Source organism: Patagioenas fasciata, chromosome 14 (assembly GCF_037038585.1).
Source record: "Patagioenas fasciata isolate bPatFas1 chromosome 14, bPatFas1.hap1, whole genome shotgun sequence".
In the NCBI taxonomy this organism is placed as follows: Eukaryota; Metazoa; Chordata; class Aves; order Columbiformes; family Columbidae; genus Patagioenas; species Patagioenas fasciata.
In genome coordinates this window covers 7105291-7123183 of record NC_092533.1, presented here as the reverse complement: position 1 = coordinate 7123183, position 17893 = coordinate 7105291, and the positions used below count along the sequence as shown (strand labels likewise).

The 17893-nt window shown below is 54.3% G+C and overlaps 1 protein-coding gene across 3 annotated transcripts in view; it reads right to left on the bottom strand.

The window, feature by feature from the left end:
- Positions 1–736: 736 nt before the first annotated feature.
- CAMK2A (calcium/calmodulin dependent protein kinase II alpha) overlaps positions 737–17893 on the bottom strand; it is a 35601-nt gene continuing 18444 nt past the window's right edge. Inside the window, exons 10-19 of one of the 3 annotated variants that reach the window (XM_065849013.2) lie at positions 17617–17739; positions 16773–16856; positions 15521–15563; positions 13872–13912; positions 9604–9636; positions 8459–8507; positions 7107–7182; positions 6175–6269; positions 5571–5808; positions 737–5377 (exon numbers count right to left, since the gene is read on the bottom strand). In XM_065849013.2, coding sequence (XP_065705085.1) covers positions 5576–5808; positions 6175–6269; positions 7107–7182; positions 8459–8507; positions 9604–9636; positions 13872–13912; positions 15521–15563; positions 16773–16856; positions 17617–17739 — 777 coding nt within the window. In that variant the 3' untranslated portion in view covers positions 737–5377; positions 5571–5575. The remainder of the gene's footprint in view (positions 5378–5570; positions 5809–6174; positions 6270–7106; positions 7183–8458; positions 8508–9603; positions 9637–13871; positions 13913–15520; positions 15564–16772; positions 16857–17616; positions 17740–17893) is intronic. The other 2 variants (XM_065849014.2, XM_065849015.2) reach the window with 2 other exon arrangements.

Genomic DNA, 17893 nt, shown 5'->3' with positions numbered 1-17893 from the left:
GCAGCACCCAGATCCCCCTCCCTGGGGAAAGGGCCGGGTTGGGCTGAGCCAGGTCTGGGGGTGACATGAAGCCCCAGGCTCTCCCGAAGCCCCAGGGATGCTGGTGAACAGAGACAGGCAGTGCCCGGGGTAGCAGCACCTGCCGCGGTGCTTTCGAGGACAAGAGCGCAGGGGCAGAGGGACAAGGCAGTGGCAGACGGTCTGAGTCACTGCAGTGACGGAGAATCATCCGTTTCCATGCTCAGAAGTTGGTAGCTATTTATTGCACTTGAACACCAATAATAAAACTGACACTCGCCCTCCCTCCCGCACCCACCCCACTCCCGGATCCCCCACTGCCCTCCCCAAATAGAGCATCCGAGTTGAGCAGTGATCATTCTGTTCACAGCCACAGGTTCCAAAAAACAAAACCAGAAACAAAAACAAAACAGAACAAAAAAAAAAAAAGGAGGAAAAGAAAACCCACACAAAAGGAAACTAAACCACTCCCTCCCCCCGCATCAAGCTCCCACTGAATCCAACACGGTCACACTGCTCAACAGTTTGAGTGCACTTACAAAAAAGATAAGAGAAAGGCTTCAGCTGCAACCGTACGGACTGACAGACACGAGGGGACCGACAGATATCCGTCCCCGGGGCCTGATTTTTTTGTTACTTGACAAAGCTTGGTATACTCTTAATTATAATATATTTTTTTGCAATCATCTTAAATAAATATTTCCATAGACACTTCCTGTAAGTATATATATTTTTATATATATAATATATAAGAGAGAGATATCATTTTTTTCTTAAACCACTGTTAACATATTTTCCCTGCTTGTCCAAAAAATATTACAAAAGCCCTAAAATTGTGCAACAGTTAGATAAAAGGGACAACAACTCAAAGAAGGAAGGAGCTGCTCAATACAGCCCCCTCCACCGCCCTCTCTCACACTCCCTATTGACCTGCAGGTGGGAAGGACATCCAGCCAAGGCGCAGGGAGCTGGTGGGGGACAGATGGCAGAGGGGCCACCAGCTCCTCTGATACTCCCACAGCCTGTTCACATCTGGGTTTTCCTGTCTGCTACGGATGGGCTGGGACCTGCACCTTTGGAAATGGGTAACGATGAGATCTCTACTGGTTGTTGCATCAAGAGAGGGATGCACACCATGAGATGTGTCCTGCAGCGAGGAAGGAGGGTTACCCTGGCTTCTGGGATGAACAAAGGAGATGGTTATGGGATCTTCTGCTGACAGACACCTCTTGGTCCACGGGGCTATGTGGTTGCCCTCTCAAACACGGCACCTCCCCAGCTATCCTGCCATGGGTTGCAGAGCAGACCAGGAGCTCAAACTGGGAGCAGATGGCTGGTGCTGCCTCCTCCAACCTCTAGGGTTCCATGGGGGCATCAACTCGTGGAGGGCAACAGGAGGGGAGGCAGGTTTGGGGTCAGACAGGGGTTGGGTGCCTGGCAGACTGGTCAATTATTTGGCGGGGGAAATACACCTCTCCCAGCTCTGCCTGGCCAGGGTAAGGGGCAGAGCATCTGCTCCTCCAGCAAAGAGTAGAGGCCCAGGAGTGGCCTCTTCTTCCAGAGCAGATGCCACAGCAAGACTGAGAAATGATGATGTTGCAGCTGGACCCAGGGAGGGAAAACAGGTGACTCCCAAGCCCAGCCATGGAGCTGGGAGCCTGAGACCAGCACAGCAAGTGCTTCCACTCAGATATCCCCTGTGACCTGTGAGAGGTGGACGAGATGACCAGTTTGGAGGACTTCTGATTTTGGTTTGACCTGGGTGGCCAGGTAACCAGACGAGTCGGATTCTGTCTGTACTAGGAAATGAAATGTGCTGCAGCCTGATCTCCAGCCTTGAGGCCAATAGGGACAGGAGGTCCATGGCGGTAAACTCCAACCCAACAAGGTGGCCTTGTCTATATTGCTTATTGGGAACACACCCTGCACCCTGTCTTGCCCAGAACAATGGCAGGAATGTTGGGGCAATGTCAGTTAGCACATGCCAGGAATGGTGCCAGCCGCTTAAAAGTACAGACAGAACTGCAGCATCCCTAGGTCTGTGACCCAAAGAAGGATACTGGCAGTTGATGATTATTTTTCAGTTTTCCTGCAAATTTAGGAGAAATCAGGAAATGTGAAGGAAGATCGAGACAGAGGCTGTTCACCATGACTACTGAAAGAAAGGGTGGTGGTATATCAGTACTTGCTCAAAGATGTTCTAGGGATACAGGAATCTGCTCTGGAGAAGCAGGGTGAAGTGGGGAAAATAGATCAGGCAGAACAGAACCCTAAAGTGCAGGTGCTTAATGCTGCCACCACAGGCAGGTTGGGAAGTTGGGTCTTCCTTGGTCAGGCTTCAGCTTGACTGGAAGACTAGAAGGAGCTGAAACCCCAGACTCTGCTGCCCTTGGAAAGGATCAGGAGCATTTTAGGTGTTGCAAGGACATCCAACTACCTCCAGATGAATCTGTCCCTGGAGAAATGACCATAGAGAAACCTCAAGGAGGAAAAATCACCTCCAAGAAGACACCTCAAAGCCTGCCTGCAAACCAAGATGTTCCTCCCTAGCAGTGACCGTCCAAAGCGGGCTCTCAGTGAAAGGAGATTGTATCTACCCCAGCAACTCATCTGCCATCCCCAACACACCCCACTGCACCCTGTGTCCCAGTCCTTTCTCCAGTAGCAGCTGCTGGAGCAGCTTCTCCCTCACAGCCCATCTGAGGTCCACAGCTACCAGCAGCTCCAAAACCAGGCTGAAATGGCACATGCTCTACAGCCCCCATGCAGAGCCCTGTCGTGACCTCCTCCTTCCTCATCCATCTCATACCAATCCCCAGAATATTCCTGATACCTGGAAAGCCTGGGCATCAGGAGATGGATGAGACACTCACCATGGCTGGCTTCAGAGCCAGCCCTGGAGAGCAAGAGAGAGAACTGTGAAAGAGCTGAGTCCTTCCTTTAAAAATGAAAAAAAAAAAACTTCAGCACTACATGACTACAGGAAGAAAAACAGATCTGTAAAAACACCCAAACTCTACCTTAGAAGCTAATCCTCTCCCTGCATGGATTTCCCTGCTTTGGGGCCATCTCTTGCAAGACAACGCAGCTCCACAGTCAAACAGCACAGGTCCACCAAGGGCGTGAGGACACGCATTTGCACATGTGGAGCACCTGTGTGATTTGCCACCAAAAAGGCATCTCTTCTACACACCACCAGTAACCATCACACTGCCAGCACAGCGGGACCCACCAAGACATCTTTCATGGCCTGTTCATGCCCCAGTAGTTTGGATTTCTTCCTCTCCATCCAGTGGGAAAACATTTTTGCAGTCTGCAAAGATGCGGCTGTGTTTTGCACAGCAGCTGTCCCTGCCTCCACAGAGAGCAAAGCATTCAAAACCACAGAAAAGGCAAAATACACGCTCAGAATTTACATGGAGGAAACATTTCCTTTTTTTTTTCTCTTTTTTTTTTTTTTTATGTCCAAAACAAGCGGTTTTTTGTTCATTTCTTTGTTTTTCAACACACACACCATCTAGAAAGTTAAACGCCATGCAGATGAAGAGAGTGCAGCTAGAAAGTCCACCAGGGCAGCAGCGCCGCAGGAGCCTCCCATCAACGAGCAAAGAGGTTCCAGTCGGAAAAATGTAACAAGGAATGGAAGAATTGCTGGACAAATACCCACCCTCAAACCTCTACCCGATGGCAAAGAGGTGAGACCAAAATTCCCCTTCCCGGTCATGTCTTCTGTCCTGAAAGCCACATCCTGGTGGTTTCCCACGAGCCACCGCCTGGGTTTGTCCTGCCGGAAGACCCATGGGGTGTGGGAAGGTGTCCCGGGAGAGGGTGTCCCGGGAGGGGGTGTCTCTGGGACACGGGTGCCTTCACCCGGTGCTGCGGGACGGGACGGGACGGGACAAGCCGCCACGGCGTGGGGTGGGGGCTGGCAGCCACGGGAGCCCTGTAGAAGCATCACAGCAGCACAACCCCTCTCCAAAATGTAAACGCAACAGAAAACAGCAACCCTTGCAAATCCCCCCACCCTGCCCCAGTTGAATGTTTCTAGTTATTACATAAAGATCCATTTCAGCAAATACTCAAAATCAAGTTACGAAATACACGGTAGGTTGTTGCGGTTTTTTTCCCTATAAAAAGGCATGCGCTCAAAGTAGAAGACAGCTAAAGGCTTGTTTGTTTTCTTCGAAGCACAATTAGATTCTGCAGAGTTTTGTTACTTTATAAAGCTTGCATTCCTCGTTGTCGCTGGAAGGAGTCGTGTGGGTGATGGAGATTTGCGGCCCAAATCGGTGGCCAGCTTGGCCACCCCCATCCCAGGCTGGAACTGGGGAGCGGGGGGAGCACCAGGTGCTGCATGTGAGGGGCAAGGGTGGGTGCTCGGCGGGGCTGGGTGCTGGGGTGAAGGATCCAGACTGGGTGGAGGGTGGGAAGGAGGGTGAAGGAGCAATGCTACCGCCATGGCACGTCTGGGAGAGCCCCATCTCCCGGCTGTGCTGATGCGGTGCCGGAATGCCGTTGCCTTTTGCCTCCTCTCTTCTCCCAGCTCCACTGGTCCTTGCTCCGAGGGGAGAAGGGAGGAAGGAGGGAGAGCATCCCCCTCGGCATGGCAGCCGCTCGGAGCCAGGGTGCAAACCTACTCTCTCTCCTGGGAAGGAGCTTGCTTACACTCCTGGGAAGGGAAAAGAAACAGACAGCCTTTACTCACCCATCCAAACACTGCCCTCCTCACCCGGGGGCACATGGAATATGGAATTTGCAAAGGGTTTAAACTGCAGTTCCCCGGCCAAGGCTGCTGGGAAGCAGGAGCTCAGGTCAGGAGCAGGCAGGAGCCATGGCAGCAGACAAGGACCTCGATAGCAGCAAAGCAAAATCCACTGGCGCACAGGGAGGTTGTGGCACAGAGAGGCTCGAAACTACCCCCCTTCCCTCCTCTTCCTTGGGGGGCTCCCAGCAGAAGTGGGGATGGAGGTGGATGATAAGTCCAAACCCAGTTCAGGAGATGTGCGGGGTGGTGGTGGGTCCCACCAACACCATACAGCTGAGCAAGGAGGCTTTTACCCCAGCACACGATATCTTGTCGGCCAGATACTCAGGTTTAGGTTCATGGTTTCTCTTTTCTTGGTTCATGCAGAGGAAGGGGGCCCAGCGCTACGGCCCCAGCAGGGTGGGGGTTTCAATGGGATGCTTGTGCAGTGCTGGCAGGGCCATCGCGTGTGTGCGGTGAGAAGCAAGGGATTATTCCAGCGGGAACCAAGCAGCAGAGCCAACAGCCAAAGTCCCGTAGGTGAAGATGTCGGAGGAGGTTTCCTCTTGGTAGTCAGTCAGTGACAAACCCCACACGGGCAGGATCGCGCTTCAGCTGCAGAACACAAACCGGGCAGAAAGGGAGTTTGCTTTGATCATCCCTTTGGCAGAGCATCCCTCTCCCCATCGCCATCTCCTCCCCACTGCAGATCCTCAGGGCAGGATCCCACCCACTTTGCAGCCTTGACCATGCAAGGAGCCCACACCGTCCCCTCTACGTCCCCCTTGTCCCATCCCCAGAGCCTCACAGGGCTTACTGCGGTAGGACCGAGGGTGCACCAGATCTGTGAAAGTGGACGATTTGCCATTTGCCATCCCGGCGGTGCCAGATGCGGGTCTCCTCAGACTGGGCAGTGCGGGGGATCCCTCCCGCATCCACGTACTGCGTGATGCGGATGTAGGCGATGCAGGCAGACTCGTCTCCCATCAGGTGAATGTGGGGGTTCAGGATTGTTGTGTGCACAGGCTTGCTGTTCCGGGACCACACTGGAAAGGGGACAAGTACAGGCAGCTTTAGGCAGGGGAAGGAGTTTGGGTGGCTCTTGCCCAGGTCAGGAAGAGGAGATGCTTGGGTTAAGCTCTCTGCTTGGAGGGGCTGAATAAACACTGCACGGGTGTGTTCAGGATGGGTCCACCTAGAAAGCAGCTACCCAAACAACTCCTCTGCGTACAGCCCAGCCTGCGCTGACCTAACAGGCTTGATTCACCCCCTGCTGGGATCTTCCAGATCAGCCAGAGATGCTCCCAAAGCCACATTCACCCTACTCTCTCCAGCAAGCGGATGGAGGTCAAGGCACAGCTGGGCCTGTGGGAGATGGGAAGAGTCCCTTGGGAGGCAAGGTGGCTGCTTACAGTTTTCGAAGTAGAATCGGTGGAAATCCAGGCCTTCCACGAGGTTGCCCAGAGCCTCAGGCTCGAAGGCAGTCATTCCAGGGTCGCACATCTTCCTGGGGAGGTGGGAAGGGGAGAGAAAAGGGAGAGTTTGTTTCACTGCTTCTGGCATGAGAGCTGGCAATACCCAAAACAGTTCGTGCTCAAGACGTCTCCCCCTCAGACTGAGACCAAGGAGCCTCTGCACCAGTGAGCAATTCGAGCGGAAGTCTGACCTCATCCCTGCACTCTGCATGAAGCTCACGCCACCTCACCTCTAGCCCACCAACTGCAGCCAGGAGCCCAGCGAGGCAGGGTGAATTCTCCATTGGCCACCATCTCCAATTAAACCTCCAAAAACACTGCCATCTTCTTTGTATGAAAGAAAAACAGCAGGGAAAAACTCATACTCTCTGCTCTGTATCAAAATATCCCTGCCAAGATTCTCGGAGGCAGGGATGAAGACCTGCACTCGCTCAGAAATCACTAATTAAATAGGCTTTGGACACAGAAGAAACATTCTCTGAGGAGCATCAGCTCAGCGAGTAGAAAGCAGTTACGCTTCCAAGCAGCCTGCAGCAATCTGGATATAATTGATACCATGGATGCAATGTTCCTTCTTCCACCATAAATCACATTTACAGTTATTCACCTTTCTGCAAACCAGGAAATGGGCTCATCCGTGACAATGAGACCAGAGAGATGTGGTCAGCTGAGTGTGAGAGAAGCACCAGGTTTGGAAAATGGTGTCTCCCCCTTCGCTTGTTTGGTCTACATGCCCCACCACCATGTCAACCTGGTCACCCAGCCCTGGGCAGCAGTAAAACCTCACAGGTTGTGTTGTCACAGTGAGAGCACCCACTTCGGGGGGCTGAGCCCACACCCCAGCCGAAACCCACACCGGGCTCACTCACGTGTAGGACTCAAAGTCGCCATTGCTTATTGCTTCGATCAGCTGCTCTGTGACTTTAATGATTTCTTGCTTCCGTACTGTTGGTTTAATGAGAAAAATAAAAGGAGAAAACAAAACAAAAGTGCTGGTGCTGCAATATTGGTGAGGTAATTTTTTCTCATTAGAAACAGACAGTGGGACATTGGGGCCCACTGGAAACTGTCCAGGGGAAAAGCAGGAGGGACTTGGGAGAGAGATGTGGGGAAGGGCTCTTCATCTCCATAGAGGAAAGACCTCCAAAGTCAGGGCAAAACTGAAAAGTCCTGTGTTTTCCTAAATAGCAAAAGAGTTAAATCACTGAATGGTGAGCTGCCCTCAGTCCAGAAAGGTGGCACAGGCTGGTCTAGGCTGCAAAGCCATGCCAAGCCAGGACTTTCTAACCTGTGAACTCAGAGTATGGGCCAGCCAGGACAGGCTGGATCAAGGATGCTCTCACCTCCCTCTGAGATGGGAGGAGAGGGTCTCAGCTGGGGGGACGGGCAGCTGGGTGATGTAGCCATGCACCCCAGGAGACACAAGGAGGGACCCTGCGAAGGGCATGGTGCTGTGCAGCTGCTGCTGGGCAGCCGAGGTGCCACCAGCTCAGCTGGGAAGGGATGAGGCTGCGAGAGCCGAGAGCCGATTTTGCTCCCAGGGATGCGGGAGAGCTGCCAGAGGTAATCCTGGCCTTATTAACGAAGCTCTGCTTCAAATGCAAATCAGCGTCATGCCTGACTTAATTCTTTCTTGCACCGTGGATAATGACAGGAAAGGGAGCATGTTCCCGAGAGTCCTTCAGAAAGGAGGAGAGGGACCCCTGTCACTTCCCCAGCACCACCCGCCTCTGCCCCCCCTCTCAGAGAGCCCTTCTCCGAGAGAACAAGTGTCCCATTAACTCTCACGTCAGGTCAAAGTCCATCTTGCTTTGTGCTGAGATTGCTTCGTTGAGAGACTTTACAAATTAGCACCAATAAATTATTCCCTGGGTTATTCTTAGAAAGCTGGCTGTGGCAGGCGGGAGAGAGGGAGGCAGGGATTTCCCCTGGAGGTTTTTTTCCAAAGAGCCATTTATTTTGCAGGAGCCAGTGGCTGGGCTGCTATCACTGCAGATTTCTGCCATTTCCATGCCTGCTTTCAGGGAACATCCCCGGTTTTGGCAGCCCCCCATCCTCACCAGCCGTGCCCCAGCTTCTAATGGCAACGACTCAGCAGTGAAACCACCCAAGGAATTAAAGCAACTTCTGAAGGACGCCAAGGGAGCACAATGGCAGCGGGTGGCCCTAGGTCACCCCTCCAAAACAGTTTGCCCATCCTCCTAGATGCCCTTGCCAGTACCTTTGGTGTCTTCATCCTCGATGGTGGTGTTGGTGCTCTCTGATGATTCCTGAGCAAAGAACAGAAAGGAGAGATGGGGCGGTGAGAGGGGGTTTCTCCCTGCGCCAGATGGAGCTTGTGTGTTCGACAGCCCCCCGAGTCTGACCCCACAGCGCTCGACTTGTGCCAGTGGACAGAAACCAAGGAAAACGCCAGCAGGTCCAACCCGTCCTCAACCACAGCTCTGGGGCAGCGCTGGCAGAGCCCTCCCTGACCTCCACCCCTTGTAGCCAAGGGCACAAGAGCTGGGCTGTGGAGGGTCTCGTAGGAACGGTGCTGCCTTCCCTACCGATGCCTGTGGGGACAGAGACGGGGGCAGGTCCAGGGGGGTTTGGTGGGTTCCTAGGAGTGGTGCAAGAGGGGCAGGGAGAGGGGCTGTGCAGGGGTGGAAGACACCATGTTGACTGTACGATAAAGAGAGAGAGAGATGTACAAATTAAACAGCGAGGAGGAGCTGGGATGAGAAAGAGGGGACTGGTGTAGGAGTGAGAGAGACCACACTGACCGCAGGGTAGGGAGAGAAATGTACAATAAAACAGAGTGCTTCCAAGACCCACATGGACCACCGAAGGCTGAGACAACAGCTCTTTCAAGAAACAGCTGAGCAACTACACAGATTTGGGGGTGAAGGGGGGTACTGACCCCCCATCTCTCTCCAGGAGCCCCATCAAGGCGACTCTGCTAGCGGAGCTAGAGCAATGGCTCTGCTAGCTCTTCCCAGCAGAGCCTTGCTTTTGTATTACCCATAATACCCCGATGTAGGTTGGCAAGGTGTCCCATGACCATACAGTCCCCGCAGAGGCATGGAAGATGTTTCTCCAAGGCTCCTTGGACCGATGCAGCCTGCAGACCTGAGTCAGGAGAACTGGGAGAAACGGCATGAGAACCCATCAGCAAGAACCAGGGCTGGCTTCCCATCAGGTGGCCAGCAAGTGCCTGCACCAACCCTGTTAATGGGGTTTGTGGGTGATACGGCTTTGAGGACGTTCCCTCCAACCCCGCTGTCCCTTCTTCCCTACCCCGAGGTAACTTCCAAAAACGGGGGAAGCTGGAACATGTGGAGAGGCCCAGCAATATCGGCATTGAGGAAGACGAAGGACACTCACCATTAACTGAACGCTGGAACTGGACTTTCTTTTCTGGAAAAACAAGGAGAAGAGATGGAACAGGAAGAGACACAGAGTGAGAAAGGCAGAGAGCGGCACGTAAGAGGCAGCAGCTCCGGAGCCACCCTTTGTGGTCCTCGTGGAGGGGCAAACGAAAGGCGCGAGGGGGCAACCTGGTGCTCCTGCGGGGATGTTCTGCTAGCTGCCATGCTGGTGGTGCCTTGCTAGCTCCCTCCCCACGTTCCTGCTGGCACCTTTCTCTATTGACCTGCCACAATCTCTGGTGTTGCTCATCCCAAGGACCTGCCTAGTCCAAAAGGGAGTCACTGACCACTCTGGTGGCTGTGTGACCAGGCCAGCAAGCTCACAGGAACAGCAGTGGGATGCTGAAAAGCTAAGGCAGCTCCACCACCTGTACAGCCCTGTACCTGGTGTAAATGCCCTACTGATATTTGCAGACTCTGGAGCTGTTCTGGGAGCATCTGGCCATGCTGCTGACTAGTGTGGGGATGCTCAGTTAGCTTTGGACCAAGACCAGTACTAAGCTGGCTGTTTTAAAGCCAGCATGGCTATTGCTACTCGACCTTGCAAGGCAGACACGCGGTGTGGGAAGCTGTCCTGAGCTCCAGTGCCTTAAATCAGGACAAGTTTCCTCCAAAGAGAAGACCTTACACATGCACATGTTTATCTCCAGCCTTGACCACTACCACCAGGCTTTAATGCTTTTGGGTTGCATGACCCCATAGCCACATTTCTGCTTACAATCTACTACTGCTTCTGGACTCTCCTGTGCTCTGCTCCCTGTCTCCATCTTTAATATAGCCAGGAGACAGGGGGATGTGCACACTGGTCTCATGCTCTTTCTCCACCTCCAACTCCCAGGGGATAAATCACAGCAGGTGACAGGAAACACCAGTGCACAGGAATCAGAAGCTGCAGTAACAAATGACAAAGTCTTTTACCAGCATATTTAACAAGGCACTCGCTCTGCAGAGGGAAAAGCAGCACACACAGTGCAAATCTCTCAGACAAATCCACGGAGCAACCCGTTAGGGTACACGGGTGGGCTGCAGTGTAAAAACTGCTGATACCCATCCCCTCTCCTTGCTCCTTTCACAGCCTAACTGGCTCCCACCAGCATCATCACCAAGTTTCCCTCTCTGCCGGTGCAGCCCTCCACTTCCTTGCTAGGTCCTATGTTAATTCTAACCCCTCCTTCACAAAAACAACAGATGTCCTGATGGGCAGAGTGAGCTGTGGTATTTTGGAAGAAACCTCTTGAGAAACAGAGCTGCTGGAGTTGGGCTGTCTGTAGGGGGAGCTGACAGCCTCTGCTACCCAAGGACATGAGACGGGGCAGTAAACTGCAGAAATTTCAGACGCAACAGAATGCAACACAAAGCAGTGATCGCGTTGAGTCTGGACATACAGTAACAGGATGCAACATGGGGCAGTGAGCTCATTAATTTAGGACGGGACAGGATGTGACATGGGGCAGTGATTTCATTAGTTTACAATGGGACAAGATGTGACACTACACAGGGCACTGAAGGTATTGTAGCTGCTGGGACCAGAAGACTTCCCACAGACCACAGAGCAGGGATTGAAGGGGATTTTTCATCCCACAAATGCTTTTAGTAAGTGAGAAATCTCCTTGGGAGGGTGAGTTTTGAGCCCTTTGAGCCTAGGCTAGCACCATCCCAGTGCTGAAGGAAGGGCTGTGAAAGCAGCACCAGCGACCTGCTGCCCACCTATGGAGCTTTGGGTAGGAACAGCAGGGGTGGCTGCCTGGGACCTGCCTGCTTTCATGGGGATGGTCAGTCGAGCAGGTTTCTCCAAATGGCGACCCAACTCTTCCAACAATGAACCACATCACATGGCTTGACTTACAGCCCTGCTCTGAGCAGGCAGGACCGTTCTCTTCTCACCTTCCCACCCAAGGCAGGTTTCCAGGTTCTTGTCTCACTTTTACAACAGGATAAAAATAAATGAGAACCATTCAGGGATGTCCTGGCACCTGCCAGCTGCCCATGGTGGGCCATGAAAGCTTCTGCTGGAGCACCCAGTGTCTCTGTGCCCCTGTGAGCTGGTTATGCTGCAAGTGCTCCCATGCTGAGCAGGGGAATGAGAGGTGGGAATGGTAATGCTGAAGGTGCCCAACAGAAGCAACCTGCTGGGAATGAACTTGCCTGTACTTGGTCTTCTCCTCCTCTACCTTCCTGGCCATCTAGCCAGACTGTCTCACCTCCATTTGTTGGAAAGGGGGCAATAAAAAAGCAAATTCACTCTCCAGAGCTCGTACACCCTCTTGAGCTGAGTGTTGGCTGGTAGACTGCACTCCGGATGAAGGCTCACTCGCTGCTCCCTGCTCATCGGCGAGGGGCGAAGGACTGAGGACACACACTAGCCTCTCTGATCCCGCTCCGAAACCAGGCCCTCCTTGCTGGGTTTCATTGGTGTGCCAGAGAGCTGTTTACCCAAACTAGGTATTTTGCTACAACAGCACGTGCCCCTCTTCCTAGGATAACCTCTGCCCTCAAAGCTAATTTGAAGACCAAGAAGGACCACTGCTAGCTAGTTTGGCTGGCAAATGATCTGTCACCACACCATCCCTGTGATGATAGTGATGAAATTCAAGGCTGTCCCTTTCTGCTGGAAACTTAGATTCAGGACCGTTCCTGATGAAGCTTCTCCATCCTCCAGTCTCTCCTTTTACAGCTTAAAAATGCATCTCCTGATTGCTCTCACCTGTGCTCCAGCAGCGCACACAAAGTCAGCTCTACCTGTGGTGTCACTTCTCAGGTGACTTCCAGAAGCAGCCGGGACCTCAGAGCAGCAGAGGACAGGCCAGCAGTGGCTGGCAGATGGGTTGCTGTGACTCCTGTGGGACCTGTCCCCTGTGTGTCAGCACTGTTGTCCAAAACTAGCGATCCTGTCCTGGAAGCCACGTGATATCCTGACATCACAGCCCAAAGCAAAGTCCTCTCATAGCAATGCAGGCAATCAGCTTCATGTTGCAGAATAATGCTGCATGGACAGAATGGCCTGTTGTAGAGCTGAGCCCAGGTCTGGAAGGTTGTGCATGGTCTCAAACCTTGCAGGCTGGGCCTGTCCCAGTCGCTGGGTCTGGAAGGAGTGGGAAAAAGACAAGCCCTCCCCAGACCTCTGTCTCCACTGACCATTTGGATTGAGAAGCCAGCTGAGGGCTTTGCTCTTCCAAAACCCTGTGCCCTTTACAGCCCAACAGCTGGGTCCCTATGAAGGGACTGGAGGAAGAAGAGCAGCCATGCTGCTCTTGGGGTCCCAAAGTTCTGGCTGACACCTTGCACCTTGCCCTGTGATGGGGGATGTGACCACGTCAGCTCTGCCCTGCTGGGTGATCACTTGTATTCATGAAAGGAACAGGGAAGGAGAGAAAGACCCTCACATGGGCCATTCCTTCCTTCAGGAGGAGTTTGACACGGCTCACTAACCACCACATCTCCGTATCACCAGAAGAAACTGCTCAGCAGCAGGATTTTGCTGTTTCCAGGAGCCACCTTGTCCTAGAGAAGACCTGTGGCCCCACCTGAGGACGCTGCAGCCTGAGAAACTAGGTCCACCAAGCACCGGCTTGTTTTTAGAGCATCACCAAGCCATTTGCTCTGTCAAACATCACCAAGTTCATTTGCTCTGTCCGCACGGGGCACAGGGGGCTGGCAGTGCAACTGAAAGGGTTAAAGGCACCATGTGCCCCCCAGCAGCACACCAGCCCTTGGGCACAGGATGGGGCAGGAGCTCTGGGGCAAGCCCAGCCCCACCAGCCACAGCCCCCATGGCAGCGGGACGTGCTGGGGAGAGCGGGAGATGAGGTCGCCCATCTCACTAGATGGCTGCTGCCAGGCTGATGCAGTGGCTCCAGGCTGCAAAGCTACCTCTCTTTGTCCCCTGTCCCCTCTCCTGGCCCAGCTGCTCCACTTCCCCAGGGGCAGCGAGGGGTGAGCACATTTTGCAGGTAACGAAACAGCACTGAATTCCCCCCGCGCACTGCTCCAGCACCTGCCTGCTCCCCTCGCTCGCCGCACTGCAAAGTCTCCTGTCCTGGCAAGAACCAAGCTGGTGGCACAGGGACACACCGGGACAGCTGGGCCAACAGCTGCCCTTTAGAGTGCAGGGTGTCACGGGGACCGCTGGCACAGTATGGAGACCCCCAGCACAGCATGGAGACCCCCATCACCTCCCCAGCAGCGGCAGGGCAGGTGGGAGAGGATGGTGGGGAGGGGGCTTACCTTCACGCCGTCATTCTTCTTGTTGCCACCACTTTTGCCTCCTGGAGAGAGGAGGAAGGAGGTTAGGAGAGCCAGGCAAGGCACCAAGACCAGGAGGCCGAGGATCAGCAGCATGGTGCCGGGTGGCAGAGCGGCAGGACCCCGCGGGACCAGCCGGTGGCTTTCGTCCTCTCTCCAGCAACCCCCGGGAGCTCAGGGGTGACCTCGCCGACACCGTCCCGTCCTGCCCCAGCAGCTCCCGGCCAGAGGCATGACCAGTCTCCTAATGTCACGCTGAGTCCTCGGGGCGGCTCGGAGGGGGCCGGTGGGGCCGTCCGGCGGCAGGCAGGCTCCGGCCGGGGGGTGCTGGTGACCGAGCACGGCGCGGTGGAATGGGCTGCCCGCCTGCCGCCCTCTAATTTTAGCCCCATGCTGCCGGGGGATCATGTGCTGCCGGCCCGCCAGCCCAACAGCTGCAGCCCACATTTTGACAATGATGAAAAGCAGATGCCTTCCTCAGTGCCCACCTACCACTGCTGGCACTGCCACAGCCCCCCAGGCTGTGTAGACACCCTGCTCCCGCTGTCCCTCTGGAGCAGGGTGGGACCTGTGGGGCTCAGCCCCACAGAGGATCCCATCACACACCAGCCTCTCAGTGCTCCTGGGTAGAGGAACCGGCGAGCCCCTGGGCTGTGCGTGGGACGATCAGCACTACGATACATGCTTTTGAATTTCCTGCTCTTTCATGCTTCATGTCCGCTATGTCAGCCAGCGCAGGGCCTGACACCAGATCCCCCCAGCTGCTGGACTCCTCCAGCCCCCCTCACTGCCCACAAGTGCTAAATATGTCAGCACGATCCCCCCACGACAAATGTAGATACCAACCCTGGCCATGGCCCTCTCCTCCAGCACCTGGCCAGGCCATCATCCCTCCATCTCCCCCTTGTCCACCGACTACACCTGACTCCTGGGGTACCATAGCAAAGCACCCCAGAACACCCGCCTAACACCAAACAGATGCCATTAGCCTCCTCAGCCGGCGTGCTGGGCTTGGCTGGTTTGTCTCACCTCTGCCGAGGCCACCCCGAGCGCTGGGGAGGGCTGGAGATGACAGTGAGCAGATGAGCCCTGCAGTCACCCGGCTTCTCTTTGGTGCTGTGCCTGGGAACCACCTGAACCTGCTGGTCCCTGCCTGTGAAATCCCAGCTGCGGGGAGGGCAAGGCGGGAGGGACCCAAGGGACCCCACTGTGATCTGCCTGCAGTGCCACCCAGGGACCTTTCTGACACTTTCCTGGTGCAGAGGATGCTCTCCCAGAGCCACAAATGTCTCCAGGAGTCCACAGAACTGGCTTCCTTGAGCCACAGTCACCCCCAGCACCCACATCCCCACCCTGCCATGATCCAGATGGGTGGGCGCATACAAACCCCCAAAACCTAAACCTGTGGGAACCACTGCACCTCAGCCAGACATCTTTCCTCTTGCATCCTAAGCCAGCAGCCAGGTAACCTGGCCCAGACCACCACCCAACACCACAGCCCCAGGGGCACCAGACTGCAAACTCAGAACCCCCATGAGACCTGGGGGTGAAGCTGACTCTACAGGGATCCTACAGGTTTGTCCTGGGCACCCTGCAAGACAAGAAGGCAAAATCCCAGAGACAGCACCTACCGGAGAAGTTCCTGGTGGCTAGCATGGTGGTGAGGATGGCTCCCTGAAAGACACAGAAGGCAGAAGGAAAGGGCACGCTGGGCCCTGGCCCCCCCGCACCCTCACCTCTTCCCCCAGGAGGAAAGCTCTGCTTATCACCTGTCCCCCAGCCACCTCACTGGAAGGAAACTGGCCCACGTGGTGATATTCTCCTCCTGACATCAAAAGCAGCCCTTGGTACCTGACCCCATATCCCTAAAGCCAGGGCATTGGGTTGCATTCTCTGAAATTGCCTTACCTCCAAAATTAAAGGGATATTAAATATGCCCAGGGTGCATTTTGGTCTTGTTGAGCCCTGCCCTAGATGTAGCATGACTCCGCTGACCAGGCCCGGCAGCTGGCGGCGAGGGGAGCCACCGGGAGCGGAACAGGATTTAATTGCAATTAAAACCACGCCAGCTAAGAGCAGCAGGGCAGAGATTTTTCATGGGAGCCACGCAAAGATCACCAGCGCAAAATAATGTTCATAAAAATGCTTCCTCTTTTCCAGCTGACTCTACTAACTAGTTGCTCTGCGTATAATGAGATTAGTTTGGACTAATTGCTTACAGTAATGGATTAGTATTTTGAAGTATATGCCTGAACTAATTTGATTACTTGTCTAGCTGAAAGTAATAATAGTTTATAGCCAGTCTCTTTTCTTGATAATGTTATTAGTAGCCTGCAGCTGTACCGCTCTGTGCCACGTTGCGTTCAGGCCTGGAGCGCTGATAGCTCTGACAGTGGTACAGATCAGAGCTGTCCCATTCTGTGCCACCAGCTCTGGAGGAGACATTGAGATTCCTAGAGCCTGCTGGTGTGGGTAAGCCAGAGCATTTTGCCTGTCTGTGGGTCACTTTGTTCTTTCACTGCAAAGTGGTTTGGTCATCAGGCAAAGGGGTTCCTCTCTGCCTCTCAGATCCACGTCCTGCTGCAAAGAGGAGCTTTCTTGACGCTGACTCCAGTGGGAAAGTCCTCAACCCAGTGCCCAGCAGCTATGTGATTCAGTGCTTCCCTTCACCGTGGCATTCCTCTAAGCACTTGGGAACCCCAGCCAGATGCAGCCACCATCCCGCTTGGTCCCTTTTCCCTCCTTCACACCAGTGATCCCCACCTGCCCATCATCCCCGTACTGCTGACCCAGAGACACCACCCTGTCCTTTCCCACTCAGGGAACAAACCCCTCAACAACCTGATCATGCATCTTGTGGCCAGCTTGAAGAGTATGAGTTACCTTCAGCTTCCTCCGGGCATTGAACTTCTTCAGACAGTCCACCGTCTCCTGTCTGTGCATGCATGATGCCACGGTGGCACGGTGCTGGGAGGAGAGAGACACAGCTCAGAGCCGGCGCCGAGGGGGAAGGGGTTCCCCCAGCCCCTGCTCTCACACACGCACCCATGTGCCATCTCCTGCAGCCAGGACATGGGCCAGAGCTGTCTGCAGCAGCAGACAGAATTTTAATAGGCAGCAAGAGATCACAGCTCTGGAGTCGGCAGGATCTGCTCTGATGGTGAGGGGGTTGCAGGGAGAACTGGCTGTCCCTTGAATTAACTCCTTGACTGACTGCCCACATTTAGCACGTGCTCAGGGTTTACAGGTGGTGTGGGGTCCCAGGGTTAAGCCTCGGGCCTTTAGGAGCTGATTCAGAGTGAAAATTTGCAGCTGGAGCAGTGGGGGTGCAGCGAGGAGTGAGGGGAGATTGCTGCTGGGGTGTATGGATGGATAAACACAAGCCAGCTCCCACCTACCCCAAGAAAAAGTCCCCCCAGTGCAGTGTGACAGCAAGAAACCAGCCTGTCCCAACCAGAGCTGGGAATGTGTGTCCCTCCCACCACCAGCTCCTCCAGGACATGCTGTTTGCATTCACACTCCGCGCTTTTCTCTGCTGTAAAGCCTTGGGGAAAAGGCTGCTCTGAGAGCACTGGGAGGAATCACACCAGGAACCATCTTCCTGGGCTGGAGAAAAGACCCAGACAGCCTGTTTGATAACACCTACTCCCCAATGAGATGTTCCCCTCCCGTGATCCCCCACATATCTAGACCTTCAACCCCAACAGGTGAGTGCCACCAAACTCACTGATATCCAGGGATGCTTCAGAGCCTCCGCTGCTGTGATGCGCTTGGACGGGTTTATGGTCAACATCTTGTTGATGAGATCTTTTGCTTCAGGAGTGACCGTGTCCCACTCAGGGGAGGGGAACTGCAAAAGCAAATAGACCAGGGTGAGAGATGGCAGGAAGCGAGGGAAGGAGCAGAAGTCTCTTTGCACTTGGGCTGCTTCTCCTGAAACCCTTTGCTCCTGTCCATGGGACAGGTTGGAGAGACAGCAGCAACTTGAAAGAGTTTCCAGATGG